Here is a 16,815-nt window from a genome sequence, read left to right as displayed (position 1 = left end):
CACCACCAGGTGTCACAGTTTCCTCTGATGAAGACCTTCATTTCTAATCATAATATTGTCATCAGAGATATCGGCACTCTGGCATCAAGTTGATAATAAAGTACAAACACATGACATTTTTGACTGTTGTATTTTATCACTTCTATTTCCTCTGGGTATGGTTTTCACAAAGCCTGTACAGGTTTCTACCACATCCTCACATGCACTTTTTAAAATATTTTTTATTCCCTTTTGTTTTGTATTTAGGTATGTGAAACTAATAAAAAAAATTACCGACAGAGCATAGAACTCTTATGTATAAATAAACAACAACTAAAAATACATAAATATATAGAAAAAATAAAAGGGTCAGAGGTCTAATCAGAGACAATATGTTATGAAAAGTGCTCTATAAATAAATGTATCCTTATTATTATTATTATTATTATTATTATTATTATTATTATTATTATCGTTATTACACTAAAGAGCATACTATCTTCTCTTGTAGTCACTTCCAACTACATTGAGCTACATTGGAAACAATTGGGAGAATGAAAATAATTTAGTTGTTGAACTCAGATCACATGTAGATGTAATGTATGGACTGCTTATTTAAGGAAGAGCAATTAGAAAATTTGCAGAATAACACAGTTTTAAAAATGGGAAAATATTATATACACAAGTCAAAATTTATAAAAAAAAAAAAAAAAAAAAAAAAGCCCTAATTTTTTTTATTTATTTATGTATATTAAATGTATATTGTAAAGCCCTGAAATATTTGGAGTTTAAAATCTGGGAAAATAATAAACAAATAAAACAGACAATAAAAGAATAAATAAAGGAAAAGGAAAATATGCTCTTCAATATAATAATAATGATAATAATAATAATAATAATGATCTGCTAAAACCTGTAAGCTTTTGCAAATTAATAAGGTTTGAATTTACTGACCTTTAATTCAAATTGAAGACCACTTATATTTATTTACTAATTTTATATATACAGTACAGGCCAAAAGTTTGGACACACCTTCTCATTCAATGCGTTTTCTTTATTTTCATGACTATTTACATTGTAGATTCTCACTGAAGGCATCAAAACTATGAATGAACACATGTGGAGTTATGTACTTAACCAAAAAAGGTGAAATAACTGAAAACATGTTTTATATTCTAGTTTCTTCAAAATAGCCACCCTTTGCTCTGATTACTGCTTTGCACACTCTTGGCATTCTCTCCATGAGCTTCAAGAGGTAGTCACCTGAAATGGTTTCCACTTCACAGGTGTGCCTTATCAGGGTTAATTAGTGGAATTTCTTGCTTTATCAATGGGGTTGGGACCATCAGTTGTGTTGTGCAGAAGTCAGGTTAATACACAGCCGACAGCCCTATTGGACAACTGTTAAAATTCATATTATGGCAAGAACCAATCAGCTAACTAAAGAAAAACGAGTGGCCATCATTACTTTAAGAAATGAAGGTCAGTCAGTCCGAAAATTGCAAAAACTTTAAATGTGTCCCCAAGTGGAGTCACAAAACCATCAAGCGCTACAACGAAACTGGCACACATGAGGACCGACCCAGGAAAGGAAGACCAAGAGTCACCTCTGCTTCTGAGGTTAAGTTCATCCGAGTCACCAGCCTCAGAATTCGCAAGTTAACAGCAGCTCAGATCAGAGACCAGATGAATGCCACACAGAGTTGTAGCAGCAGACCCATCTCTAGAACAAGGAACTAGGAACTAGGAAACCACTGCTAAGGAGAGGCAACAAGCAGAAGAGATTTGTTTGGGCCAAGAAACACAAGGAATGGACATTAGACCAGTGGAAATCTGTGCTTTGGTCTGATGAGTCCAAATTTGAGATCTTTGGTTCCAACACGCCGTGTCTTTGTGAGCGCAGAAAAGGTGAGCGGATGGATTCCACATGCCTGGTTCCCACTGTGAAGCATGGAGGAGGAGGTGTGATGGTGTGGGGGTGTTTTGCTGGTGACACTGTTGGGGATTTATTCAAAATTGAAGGCACACTGAACCAGCATGGCTACCACAGCATCCTGCAGCGACATGCCATCCCATCCGGTTTGCGTTTAGTTGGGCCATTTATTTTCAACAGGACAATGACCCCCAAACACACCTCCAGGCTGTGTAGGGCTATTTGACCAAGAAGGAGAGTGATGGAGTGCTGCGGCAGATGACCTGGCCTCCCACAGTCACGGACCTGACCCAATCGAGATGGTTTGGGGTGAGCTGGACCATGAGTGAAGGCAAAGGGGCCAACAAATGCTAAACACCTCTGGGAACTCCTTCAAGACTGTTGGAAAACCATTTCAGGTGACTACCTCTTGAAGCTCATGGAGAGAATGCCAAGAGTGTGCAAAGCAGTAATCAGAGCAAAGGGTGGCTATTTTGAAGAAACTAGAATATAAAACATGTTTTCAGTTATTTCACCTTTTTTGTTAAGTACATAACTCCACATGTGTTCATTCATAGTTTTGATGCCTTCAGTGAGAATCTACAATGTAAATAGTCATGAAAATAAAGAAAACGCATTGAATGAGAAGGTGTGTCCAAACTTTTGGCCTGTACTGTATATATATATATATATCTATATCTATATATATATATAGATATATAAATATCTATATATATATATAGATATATAAATATATATCTATATATATATATATATAGATAGATAGATAGATAGATAGATAGATAGATAGATATAGATATTATTAGGCCCTGGTCATAATGTATGCACTTTAGTTTATTTCCTTATTGTTATAGCTTGATTTTAGATACTTAATTGTACTGCATTTTCAATTTTTACTGCTCAGAAACATAATGACTGTAATACTCTGTTCAGTCTGCCTTGTTTGTAAATTTTTCGTGCAAAGAAGAGAAATAAAAGGAAAAGTTCAAACCAACACTATAGCGTTGTGGGCAACGTGGCTCGACACTGACATCTGGTGGTGTAACCATGTAATAAAACCACAAATCCACCATTATATTAAAGTGTACTCTGTCTCTCAGCTCTATAAATAAGTTTATAGTTGTCTAAATTGAAGAGGATATGGGGCTTATAATAAGCACTACTTTCCATAATAAAAATTCACCACTGTATTAAACGTGGCACCCCGTCATGCACAAATTATTATTAGTATAGTACTATACTTTGTATAAATGTGTTATGTTATATCTAAATAAATGTGTGTGCACGTGTGCGTCTGTCTACGTGTTTGTTAATATAATTCTGTCACTCCACACAGAGTTGACGTGTAGGGATGATCTCTTTTTTTACCCATTAAAATATTAGACAATGAATTGTTCTTTAATTTAGTCTGTTCAAGTTACATTTTATTGGCAAAACAGGTAAAAATACAAGTACAGTTCATGAGAAATAATGTAGATGTGAAATTTGTACACCCAGATAAGCTGCCTAAAGCTTGAGAACAGAGGCCCATACATTAAAATACGTTTACCAATGCAGCGTCTAGATTTCAGAAAAAGAAAATGCATGTAATATACCCTTATGCTAACTTCTAAATGGCCCCGGGACATTTAATTACAGATCATCAATGTCTGTTCGTATTGTTCAATTAGTAATTAATTAGGCCTAAATGCTTAATTGGTGTTTAAATAAACTTAATTTTGAAAATATAAAAAAGTGTTTCCACTGATATCTCTCTGAATATCACAATAAACCTATTCAGGCATCAATTTATTTTCCCTCTAGATCTCTTAGACTGGCTATAATCGATTAACCGATGCAGTATTATATTGTTTGAGTGAATATTAAATTAAAAACCACTGCAGTTGAAGAGACACCGCTTTCAACGAAGAGTACACACTCATGTGAAGTGATTCACTCCTCTGCATTGTCGCTTTCGCCTTTAACCTCTGGACATTAGCTCTACCCTGCACCGTCTGCGCATGCGCCAAACCTCTCCACCATCTAGTATACTACAGTTAAACCTGCTGTGGTTCAGCTACTCCACCTGAACCCCATATCATAAGAGAAACTAGGCCGTGTTTAATAATTAATCTCGTCATACTTGGAAATGTCATATTAAAGAGCTGAGGAGGAGACGTGTTTGCTCTGCAGCCGCACGGTGCCTGCTCCTGCATGAAGACGGATATCTCTCTTACACTTCTGGGTTTATTCTAGTTTGTTTATCACGTAAGTGTTCACAATGATGTGGACGTTAAAGAGGATGTTGCGACCCGCGTGGGCTCAGACTCAGACTCAACTGGCGTGGAGATACAAGGTGCAGATCCGCGCATGTAGCTCTGCAACTATCCAGACACAGGATGACAGTCTTGGTGAGTTTAAATACACTGTGACTCATCCAGGCAAAAGTGCAATAATTTAACTAAATGCATATGACACCAACAGTGCTGGACTACAGAGGGACACGGATGCATTTTAACTACGTGTGGCTGCGGGATCACTGCCGCTCTGCCTCTTCATACAACTCCAAGACTCACCAGAGAAACGTGGACACCGGGGGCATAGACCTCAACATCCGCCCTGACAATACAGCTGTGCAGGAGGGACATCTCATCCTCACGTGTAAGTCAGCTTTAAGTGCAGCTATACCAAACTGAACATCTGGAAATAAGAGGCTGGTCAGGTAAAGCATACTCAAAGTCAAGTCAGACTCCACTGTCTGCCTGTAATAAAGTCACTACACAAGGCTGGATAACTCAATAGGCTCCAGGGGCCCCACGCAGGTCCAGTGCATATAACCTGTTACAAGGAAAGGCAAGTTTATTTATATGGAAATTTTTAGCAACAAGGCAATTCAAAGTGATTTACATGAAACATTAAAAGCATCAAAATAACGTTATTTTCATTGCATTTCTTGCATGAAAAGTGCCATATAAATAAAGTTTATCATTAACACACTGGACCTTTCATTGAAGTACTTGAGTAAATGTACTCAGTTACATCCTACGCAAACCTCCAACAGGATTCAGTGCAATACCTCCACACAGACTTATTCATCCACCCACTACAAGCAGTGCTTCCCTGTCAGCAGACTGCGAGGCGAGGAGGTGTGAATCAGAGCTTTGGCTCAGACAGACCTGTCTGAGGATAGCTGTTACGATACTACAATGACAGGGATCAGTTTATAATTGTAGTAATGTATTTATTTATAATATGCCGGTGGGCACATACCTTGTATCTACCCCTCTAATGATGAAAAGTGAATTAGAGCACAAAAAACAACATGTAATTCAGCTGTCTTTATTGAGACAGACTTTTGTTATTTAAAACAAGTGTGAGAACAATTTAATTCATGAATTTTGTCATCAAAAAACTTGGAAACGCCAAAATTAAAATTAAAATCCCCTGATTCGCACAAACTAAAATACATTCGCTATAGCCGGGTTTTGGTTGATTCGAAAAAATGTTGATTCGCAAAACAGGGGATGGAAATAGTTATGTTCGAATTAAGTCTGATGTAGCGCACTTTCACCCCAACTGCTTCCGGTGTTTCCGGTTCACTCACAAGGCAAAAACATTGCGGAAAACAGCAACACAAGACTTGTGTGGATGGAGGACAAAATAAGAACATTTCTAGCCATAATAAGGCGGTAATGCATTTACAAGCTGGTTGCCAACCACCAGAAAACGTAGAAGAAGAAGAATGCGAGACTTGTTTTGTTTCCTTTTCTGTGGAAAACTCGTGCGAGTTCGTAGTTTTCACCAAAGTCTGTACATTTAATGGAAACACACAGGATTCGTATTTCTTTTAATGCACATTTCCCAATGATTCAAATCACTTTTGGATGGAAACATAGCTACTCAAGTTCTTGTCCATCATCAGTGATGGGTAGTTGCGTGTCACCATCAGACACAAAGCAGTCTCCTTTGAGCAGCCTAGATGGTAGGCATTTGGGATCACAGGTCACATCATCATCATCAGAAAAATCGCTGTCACAGTCTGTTTCGCGGGCATTATTCTCAGACTCTGGCACAACTGAAATGCTTGTGATTTTTGCAGAGGGATCATCTGCATCAAGGATGTCCAAAACCTCTGCCAAAGTATACCTCTCTAATCCTCCTGGTTTATCTCTGTGGAAAACACTAAAAAGTTTGCTCCCATGGCCACTGGGGGCCACCATTTTGTGAAATTAACGCAATTTGAAATGGATATTTTTTACCAAACAATTCCAATTCTATATCCCTGTTCATGTACAATAGTGTTAAAGATGTTCTCCCTGTATTTGACATCATTCAGTCCTTCTAATCTACCACACAGTGCAACACAGTCAGCGCTAACATTGGCAGCACTAATAGCTAGCTAGTTAGTTAGCTAGGTAGTTAGCTAGCGCTAGCTACCAAATACTAGTAATGTTGGTTACCAAATGTTAAAGCTAACACTATCAAAAACTGTATTGTTGCCAAATATTAGCCCTTTGTAATGTTGGTAATGTTAGCTAACATTATTATCTACTGACAAGGTATGTGCCCACCAGCAACAATAGTTGCTGCTTGGACATATGATTGCATACAGAAAAAACTATACATCCAATGCAATATTTCTGTTGTTTGGATGATTCTAGAGACTTTCATGATTACGTAGATATATATATGTCAACAAAAAAATATTATTATAATATGAAAATCACCTTTACTTGTGGGGGTTTGTCGTCACCATGCCCTCAGTAAGATGGGTCAGGAACTCAACAATGCCATGTGACAGGAAGTATGCAGAAACTTAATTTTTTTTCTTAATATGATTTTCTAAGGTGTCTACTCACATATCATTGATATATAAAACATGTATAGTATTTAGAAATGTATTTTTAAGTGGAAAATGACAAGCATACACTTTGGCAACTATTGTTGCCAGTATGCTTAAATGGGTTAAAGAGTTAAAGAATGTAAAATTTTAAAAAAGCTAAAATGTACTATGACAGGTATAAAATGTCAGAAATGAATATTTGCTTTGATAAAAGTGGGCGGCACGGTGGTACAGTGGTGAGCATTGTTGTCACAGTAAGGGGACTCCTGGTTCAAACCCAGCGTGGGGGAGTTTGCATGCTCCTCCTTTGTGGGTTTTCTCCACTCCAGCTTTCTCACATTCTCCAAAGACATGCAGGTTAATCTGTGACTCTAAATAATGTGAGGGTGAATGGTTGTCTGTCTCTATAGCCCCTTTTACACTGCCAGATTTTCGGCGAATGTTGGGCCGTTTTGCCGGCAAGCTGCGAGCGTGTAGACACACAGAGCCGGATTGGTGAGTTGATCCGAGGTGCCCTATTTTCCGCCACGTAGGGGTAAACATATTGGCGGAACCCTTCTAGTTTAAACAGACCCAGGTGGCCTTCTGCAACAGGAGGGGCTGTTGAAGACTTGTGGGAGGAGCTGTTGATGATGCTGTACGTGTGACCCACTGGTGGTGGATAAACAGGAAACAGCTGATAGCAGGAATGAGCAGCTAGTAGCAAGAGGGAAACGCAAACCTGACAGACACTGTAAAGATGAGCAACTGGGGAGACAAGGAATTGCACGCCCTCCTTGCCCTCGCAAACGAAGAGGCCATTGACCGTCAGATGACGGGGACAGTGAAGGACGGGCCAACTTACGAGAGAATCGCTGATGGACTGACCAGCCACGGCTTCCCTCCCACGTCACTGTTTACGTCACACGCTGAGCTACATGTTTTGTTACTTGCTCACACCCCCAACTGGCCTGAAAAAGGCACATTCTGTATAAACAAAAGTAGGTTGGCTGCATTTTGCTGCACTCCCCTATTTTGTTTTTATAGGCTACTGCCAATGCTGAAAGAAGACTGATTGGGCTTTCCTGCAAATTTGCACAATTCCTGTTTAAAAAGGGCTTATGTGTCAGCCCTGTGATAGTCTGGTGACCTGTCCAGGGTGTACCCTGCCTCTCACCCGATATCAGCTGGGATAGGCTCCAGCCCCCCACGACACCTTACAGGATATGGTACAGGTACATCCTGGACATTAAAACATAATCACTAGATTGACTAGATGAGGCATTTGTGACCTCAGGTCAGATTCAATCATTTACTTTTAGTGAACCAGTAAATTGCATCTACTCTGGGAACTGTCTTGAGGAGTATTCAGCCACACACAATCCAGCTGTGGATGAGTCAAACATCAGAGCACATTCTCATCACACATGACATGCAGTGTGTCCTGGGTCCAGACCTTTGAATCCACCCACCCTGCTGAGTTCACAGTCCTGCATGTTATCAGACAAAGGAGAAGTGGACTTTTCCCTCTGCGGTGGTGGTGGAGGTGTTTTGTTATGTAAAGATTCTCTCTTTTGTTAGTTAGTTAGTTAATCCTTTAGGGTGTGGTCTGCACTGCGAAACATAAAAAAAGATATTCATATTTAGATTTAGATATCAACCTCTATCAGTGATCAGTGAATTACAACATCTTTGATGAACTGGCACAGTGAACCTTTGGCTCTAACCGACACAGATACATAAAAAGATTAGGCCAAGATTATGTTTGCTTCTCATGTAATACATGTAAAAGTCATAATTTCAAACCCCATTGGTTATTTGTGCTACTGTTTTCATTAAAGCTATCTGATAAATTGTTTTTAGAAAGCTGTAATACCACCCATGTAGTGTTTTAGCCAAAAAAAAAACACCCCCTTTCCAGCACTTCATCTTTCACCTAATAATAATAATAATAATAATAATAATAATGGGTGGCACAGTGGTTAGCATTGTTGCCTCACAGCAAGAGCGTTCCTGGTTTGAACCCAGGGTGGGGGAGCCCTTCTGTGCATGTTCTCTGTCAGCATGGGTTTTCTCCAGGTACTCCAGCTTCCTCCCACAGTCCAAAGACATGCAGGTTAACTGGTGACTCTAAATTGGCCATAGGTGTGAATGTGAGCATGAATGGTTGTCTGTCTCTATGTGTAGCTGATGTAAATGATTGTTATTGACATGTTATGCCATAGTTACTGTTTATAAAGCGCTGCTAACACGTATGGTTTATGTCACACAAGAGGCCAGTGCTGTTGTGTTACATGCCACACTTGTCACGCCTCTTTTGATCCCGCGATGCTGGCGTGCAGTCTGTAACCGCACACTGGAGCGGAATGATGCCACTGTCGTTTGCCTCTGTGTAAGGCAGAATAAAGAGGGTACTTTATAGTGGCCCTATTGCCTGATCTTTGTGTAAACAGGGCTAAGGAGATGTCTGCACAGGTGAAACTGCACGGCCAAAAGTTCCCTCAAAGGCATCCATGTTTAAGTGAAAAATTGCAGCACAAGAAGCTGGATCCTTTTACAAATATTCAGAGGTGGGCGACCAAGCGTGGTGACAACATTCTGCACCTTCATGCGAAAGATGTGATGATGTCATCTTTTGGCACGCAAACCCCAGCACTGATTCCAGACTTGCTGGAATCATCCCTTATACTGTACACAGCCCAGCACACAAAGGGGGAAAAGCCATGAGATTTAATTTTTGGACTGAAAGGAAAAAACAGTCCCGCAACAGCCAGGTGAGAAAAAGGAACCAGGTTTTACAGTGTGCCCTGTCAGTGAAATCTGCTGGCTTCATGTGCACACCACACATTCACCCTCGCTGTGTGACGTCACAGCTTTAATCTCAGCATCCAGTCATAATTACAGTGCAGGAACATTCAGTTTTTAAAATGTTTATCTCGGTTTCATAATAGTTGGGAGCCAAAATCATTTTTGAAATTAAATTTGATGAATCACCCAGCCCTTCATAGCAGTGCAGTCAGAATCTGGCAGACTGGAGATGCCCATGTTTTCTCGCTGTGGGTGTCTGACTGGCTCACGCTACTCAGGGTTGTCCTAAAGACTGACTGATGCCTCCCTGTGGGCTGCTCGGCTGTTACAGTGTGTTTTATTTATGCACAAGAGTGGCGCTGAATCTTACATAAACTGACAAATGGGGACCCGTCAGCCCAGAGACAGTCGATGATGCATGCACTCTTGCGGGCATGCTGGCATATACACAGTGTAGTGGTGCACATTCAAGGTCACCTGAGTCTGGGTGTGCACATCCAACGTCGGCCCTTACAGATTTGGTCTGCAAAGTGCTTGATCTCACTTGTGCGAGGGCCTTCATCATGTTAAACACAGATCATATCTATTAATTTGCTGTGTGCATTTTGATGCCAAGCCTTTATGAGCTGTTCTGCAATCCTTTATAACCTGATGTACCGCAGGACAGAGGTTATTCTGGGTTTCTCCCATTTACTGTATGTGTCTGTTCATGCACATTGCGAAACTGAAATAAGCAGCTACAAAATGGTCACAAACACTGAACTCAGTTCAGCTAAATGCTAATCCAGCAGCTGTAATCAGGGAAAATGGCTGTGCCAAGTTGAAGTATGAAGTCTTACTTCATAACAGGCCCAGATTAGCCTGCTTGGGGGCAAAATGGGCAACCCTCACCTATGGTCATGAGCTCTGGGGAGTGACTGAAAGAATGATGTCGCGGATACAAGTGGCCGAAATGAGTTTCCTCTGTGGGGTGGCTGGGCTCAGCCTTAGAGATAGGGTAAGGAGCTTCGACACCCAGAGGGAGCTCGGAGTAGAGCCGCTACTCCTTCTTGTCGAAAGGGGTCAGTTGAGGTGGTTCGGGCATCTGATCAGGATGCCTCCTTGGCACCTCCTGTTAGAGATGTTCCAGGCACGTCCACTGGTGGGGCAGACCCAGAACACACTGGAGGGATTACATATCTCATCTGGCCTGGGAACGCCTCAAGGTCTCCCAGGAGGAGCTGGAAAGCGTTGCTGGGGAGAGGGATGTCTGGGGTGCTTTGCTCAGCCTGTTGCCCATGCAATCAGTCCCGGATAAGGAGATGAAAATGGATGGATGGGGCAAAATTGATCCATAGGCCCCTATTCACCCCCCAGCTGCCCTTGCTCTCTTTGCAATAAATATTCTCTTGCCTTGAAGGCCCCGACACACCAGGCCAACAGTCAACTGTAAGTCAATAATGGGTCTACGGTGAGCTTCTATTGCCCTAGCATTTGTGGAGTGTCCCACACCTTTGGTGCTAGGTGGCCATTGCTGACCTTTTTTTTGCCCAATGCAGCATGTTGACTCAACCTCCGGGCTGGGAGAACCCGTCTGTGAGAGAAATTACTCTGATCATCAGCTCAGCTCAGTGTACGAGAAGAGAAACGGAGGTTAGGAAGGCAAACAAACGTCTAAAGTCAAGAGGGCATGAGATCAAGACAAACTTGTTATACAAGATAATTGTTTTTGCCATTGAGCTCTTTTGCAGAAACGGTTTGTAATGATTAATGTTATTGTTCATTCACACTTGGTATATCTTACTATATAATAACGAAAACTCTGTCTTTGGGTGTCTATGTTCCACGTGTTTCTCCTCACTGACTTGGTCAATCCATGTGAAATTTGGCACAGTGGTAGAGGGTCATGGGAGGATGCAAATGAAGCAATATTACATCAACTGGCCAAAGGGGGGTGCTATAGCAACCGATTGAAATTGCAAACTTTGAATGGGCATATCTCATGCCCCGTATGTCATACAGACATGAAACTTTGCACAGAGATGCCTCTTGTCATGAGAAACACATTTGCCTCAAGAACCCATAACTTCTGGTTATATAGATTTTCCATCATTTTGAATTTTTTTTAAAAACACTTAAAATCGATCTCTTCCTAGGAAGTTTGACTGATCTGCATGAAACTCGGTGAACATAATTTAGGGACCAATATCTAAAGTTCCCTCCTGGCAAAAATTGGAAAACTTATTAAAACTGAGCTTCTATAAAGGCAATGACTTTAACTATCTGCCTTTCAACGTGCTACCTCAACTACTAATGTACAGTTTTAGCCCACTAACTATCCCACTATTGGCAATGGTACTACTGTACTTTCAATAAAGCTATCGTACTATCAAATTCACAAAAACTCTGTCTGAATACATTGCTCTTCTTAATGGGTTCAGTTGACTATTTAATCTGCAATTTCCTATGACCTGTATCCCAAACACACACCATGTGAAACTGTACATGGGCAACTGTGCACTCAATGGGTATGGACTAGTTTTCTAATATTATACAAATATACAAATTAGTTCGCTTTTCTCCCCAAGAATAGTTTATTCACACACTGTGATCTTCCCAAATATGCTTCAACCTGTCATAAATAATTCATTAAGATGAGTGAAAATCAGGTCATGCTTAGTATTTTTTATGCAATTTCCATTTATTGTACCTAATAACAATTTTATCCATTTCTGTATCCCAGGGCCCGGAGGTCATGTGTCAAAGTACAGCCTTAGCTGGCTCGCTGAGAACAGCTACGAAGGAAAGAGGCAGGCCATCGTCCAGCCACGTATCCTTTGGAATTCAGACATCTATAAGAATGCAAACGTACCCTCTGCCAAATGGGACAAGTTTATGAGCTGTGATGATGAAGTAAAGAAATTTCTTCAGAACTACCTCCTGTATGGGATCGCTTTTGTAGATGATGTCCCAGTTACAGTCGAGGCCACAGAGGCAGTTACCCAGAGGGTCAGTCTCATCAGGTATGACATGGTTCTTTTAAGGCCTATGCTGCTGTATAACTTTCTCATACAAATTACATTTTCATGCCAGTATTTTGCATTAATAATTTGTTTTCAAAGGAAATATTCACAGGCAGCGCAGAAGATGTTCGGCCCTGTCAACTCATTCCTAATCCACTTGTGTTTTGTGTATTATTGATCCACAAGGGAGACAACATATGGAAGAATGTGGTGTTTCACCTCAGATTTTTCCAGAGGAGATTCTGCCTACAGCCAGCTGGCCCTGGACCGTCACACTGACACCTCCTACTTTCAGGAGCCATGTGGGTAGGTGTAGCAGAGATGAAGTGATATGACCGTAATACACGGGAAGTAAAAGGAATGTTGTTTGTCAAGCATTGAAAAAGTAACATTAGAAAAGCTCTTTCTTCCCAGAAACAATTGTGCAGTTATTCTTAATAATTTACAGACTATGGAGGGCAAAAATTGACATAAGTGTCAGTAAATACATGTATATATATAAATACAGGAATAAATAAATAGGACCTCCTACCTCATTAACATGCAGACACAGATATACAGAAAATTCTATTTATGGATTTTTCAGTTTTTTTCCAAATTTATTTAAACATTTATTTATTCTTTTTTTCAGCATTCTTTTAAATCTGTATTTATTTAAACATATTTATTTCCATATTCATTCATTAAACTCTATATTTTTAATGAATTTATTGTTTTATTTTCAGATATACTTATTTATTTTTGCATTTATTTATGCATTGGATTATTTATTTCCATAATTATTTATTCCTGTATTTTTTCCATAATTATTTATTTATTCCTGTATTTATTTCAGCATATTTATTTCCATATTTATTCGTGGATTTATTTGTTATTTATTTATTCTTGTATTTATTCATATGTTTCTATATTTATTTCTATATTTTTTATTCCTGTATTAATTCGTGGATTTATTTATTTATTTTTTAAATTATTTATTCATATATTTATTTATTTATTTCTATGTTTATTTATTCCTGTATTAATTTGTGGATTTTTTTTTTTAATTATTCATTCATACATTTATTTATTTATTCCTGTATTTATAAATTAACTGATTTATTGTCATATTTATTTATTCCACTATTAACTTATTTATTCCTGTATTTATTTTTTTTCTGTATTTATTTTTTATATATATTTATTTATTTATTTATTGATACTCAAGTAATCTTTCGTACTCCATAACAGACTTCAGTGTCAACAGTTTTCATTGTACTGAGCAGTTTTAATTTTGATATATCTTAAATGAAACCCAAGGAGAGAAAAAGTTTTGTTTTAAACACTTTCTGACTAAATGCTGCTGCTTGCTGTTGCAGAATCCAGGTTTTCCACTGCCTCAAACATGAGGGAACTGGGGGACGGACACTACTTGTGGACGGGTTCTACGCCGCTGAAAAAGTACGTCAGAGGTCTCCTGGAAACTTTGAGCTGCTTGCCCGCGTTCCCATCAGGCACGAGTACATTGAAAACACTGACAACCACCGAAACCACATGACGGGCATTGGTCCCCTGCTCAACGTCTATCCTTGGAACAATGAAATGTACCTGATTCGGTATGTCAGCGCTTTAATTTGATACTCACATCTCTGCAGTAGTGAATTATCAGGATTTTAATGTAGAACTTGATTTTAACTTTATACATCTCACTTTTTAGTTATTCATTACTTCCCAGATAATAACAAAGCAAACTAGTCCTTAAGGTTGGTTGAGAAACTTTAAAAGGTCCTCAGTAGTTAGAATTTCTTGCCTCTTTTTTAAGGAATATTCAGTAGCTTCAAAAGTATGCTTGAATGTTTAAAGTTTCCAAATAACAAGATTGTTGTGTCTTTTTTCCCAACAGATACAACAACTATGACAGATCAGTGATAAACACAATACCTCATGACGTCGTTCGGCGATGGTATGTGGCACATCGAGAGTTGACGACAGAACTAAGGCGGCCAGAGAACGAGCTGTGGGTGAAGCTGACTCCAGGGAAAGTAAGAAAGTTAAACTGTTCACGAAGGGGGTGCATTCAGAAAAGTCAAAAAACAAAAATGTATAAATGCTTTTCCAAAATGCCAATTTCAATCGATTAATTTACAATTTTAGGACAACTGAATGATGCAAATGTAGTTCAGTGTAATCTAAGGATTTGATCTTCTCTTTTCTTCATGAGGTGATTTTCATAGACAACTGGCGCGTCATGCACGGAAGGGAGTCTTTCACCGGCCTGAGGCAGCTCTGTGGATGCTACTTGACCAGAGACGATGTCCTCAGCTCTGCACGCTGCTTCGGTCTGCAGGCCTGATCCCGAACATGAAGGACTTTTAACCTCTGTACCTATTGATTAGCCTGTGTTTGAAAGGTTCATTTTTTGCCATTATACAACACAGGGTTGGATAACATGTAATGCAAGCTGTAGTTCCTTTATGCTGTATGATGGAATACGGAGAATAAGTTAAGGGGTCAGACAACCTGAGAAAAGAACTCTGCAGTCTGATGGTTAAGTAGCGGATACTTGCTTGCAGGCAGCAGGGTAATCACGCTGCTGTTGTTGGTATTGTCTTTTAGTATCCTTTGGGCTCTGCATGGGCACAGTACCTCACTGATTCTCAGTACCAATGATGTTCTGGGGCAGTTTTAATTACCCGCTGCAGAGCCCTCCTGTACTGAGCCATGCAGAAATACTGCCACTTTGTGATGAATCCCGTCAGTGCTCTACTTTAAAAGTTTACAAGAACTTTGCCTTGTGAAGTTTCCTTATAAAACACAGCCATTTTATAGCCTCCTTAAACAGGATGAATATTTGATAATCATGTCAGGTTCTTGATGATGATTCCCAGTGACTGAAAACTGTTAACCTGCTCCACCTGAGCTCTACTGAAGTACCTCCTTTACCTCCTTTTCTGTAAAACTAACACTCTTTTTGCCAGATTTGCACAAAAAGCCGTATTTTGTTCAACAATCAACAGTCCTGCTTCCTGTTGTATTTTACTCACCCTTGCTCTTCTTTTTTTAATTAACATTCATTGATTGTATTTCCTGAACTACACTTGAAACAAATGTATAAGCTCAAAAATGGCTTGATATTGTTGAGTTCATGCGTCATATGATCACATTAAATGTTATCACGGAGAGTTGGACTGCACAAAATACATAAAGGAGTCAGTGATATTACCTTTCAGACAGTATCATTACAGTAAGTTACAACTAATTAGAACTAAACAAGCTTAGGCTCAGTTGTTTTTTAAGTACCTTTGACTTGATGTTGGCACTTGTTGAAAAGTTAATAAATAATAATATATTTTATGTATAGGCGCCTTTCAAAGCACATCTTACAAGACAGTTAAAAAAACAAGCAGCAATGTGTCCTTAGATCATAAAATCAAACAATTCCGTAAAATAAAATAAAAGTTAATAAAACGACTAGACAGAAATCATAATTATGTCGTTGGGGAGAGAGTTCCAGAGGCGGATGGAAGAATGGCTGAAGGCTCTAGAACCCATGGCAGTAAAGCTGGCAGATGGTGATGTGAGTTGGTTTGCAGAGGGGAATCTAAGAGTATGTGAGGGTGTGTAGATATGAATGAGTTCAGACAGGTAGTAAGGGGCTTGATTATGAAGGGCCTTAAAAGTGAGAAGGAGAATCTTGATGCCAGTGAAGCTGCTGGAGAACAGGAGTGATATGATCTATGGAGGGGATTCTGGTAATGATATGGGCGACTGAATTCTGGACCAAGACACTTGAGAGGGAGACCAAAGAGGACAGAATTGCAATAATCAATACTAGATGTAAAGGATAGCAGCACTCTGTGATGAAAGTGACGGGTGAGGGCAATTAATATTTCATAGATGAAAGTATGCAGACTGAGTAACATTATTGATGTGACACCTCAAAGGCCAATGTACTGTCCAGGACGACACCCTGACTCTTAACCTGAGGGGATTAGCCAAAGTAGACTTAGTACCCACAAGGAGAACCTCAGTCTTATCAGGTTGGGGAAAGTGCATGAAAGCCAAGTGCATAGATAGAGCTGGGTGTCATCAGCGTAGCAGTGGAATTGAATACTAAATTTTCTGAAGAGTTAAAGGATCATTTAAGTTATTTCAGTTATTATAAGTCATCCTCTGGGGAACATTAACCTCTGTACAGAACTTCAGAAGCTGTTGAGATATTTTGGGTCTGGACCAAAGTGGTAGACTAACAGAAAATACTGAGTAATGTGCTGGCAGAAAGCTCCAACAACAATAATCGACTATCACCTGGG

General features: G+C 39.5%; 1 protein-coding gene across 1 annotated transcript; it reads left to right on the top strand.

The window, feature by feature from the left end:
* The first annotated feature begins 3,573 nt into the window (after positions 1-3,573).
* On the top strand, positions 3,574-15,662 carry tmlhe (trimethyllysine hydroxylase, epsilon). Its single transcript, XM_049593171.1, has 7 exons — positions 3,574-4,302; positions 4,376-4,552; positions 12,244-12,523; positions 12,710-12,829; positions 13,882-14,118; positions 14,406-14,544; positions 14,724-15,662. Exons 1-7 carry the CDS (start codon positions 4,173-4,175, stop codon positions 14,853-14,855), a joined length of 1,215 nt encoding a protein of 404 aa, XP_049449128.1. The 5' UTR covers positions 3,574-4,172; the 3' UTR covers positions 14,856-15,662.
* Positions 15,663-16,815: the final 1,153 nt, after the last annotated feature.

The sequence above is a fragment of the Epinephelus fuscoguttatus genome, linkage group LG12, assembly GCF_011397635.1.
Source record: "Epinephelus fuscoguttatus linkage group LG12, E.fuscoguttatus.final_Chr_v1".
Taxonomy (NCBI): Eukaryota; Metazoa; Chordata; class Actinopteri; order Perciformes; family Serranidae; genus Epinephelus; species Epinephelus fuscoguttatus.
The sequence above is the reverse complement of the archived record's forward strand: the minus strand, read 5'-3'. Positions and strand labels throughout refer to the sequence as shown.

What these genes read in the sequence shown, in the direction of transcription:
- tmlhe (XM_049593171.1), top strand. Translation starts at nt 4,173, where the DNA reads ATGATGTGGACGTTAAAGAGGATGTTGCGACCCGCGTGGGCTCAGACT. An exon ending in CAGAGGGTCAGTCTCATCAG is followed by an intron (nt 12,524 to 12,709) that starts GTATGACATGGT and finishes TTGATCCACAAG; the next exon opens with GGAGACAACATATGGAAGAA. An exon ending in TGAAGCTGACTCCAGGGAAA is followed by an intron (nt 14,545 to 14,723) that starts GTAAGAAAGTTA and finishes TTTCTTCATGAG; the next exon opens with GTGATTTTCATAGACAACTG.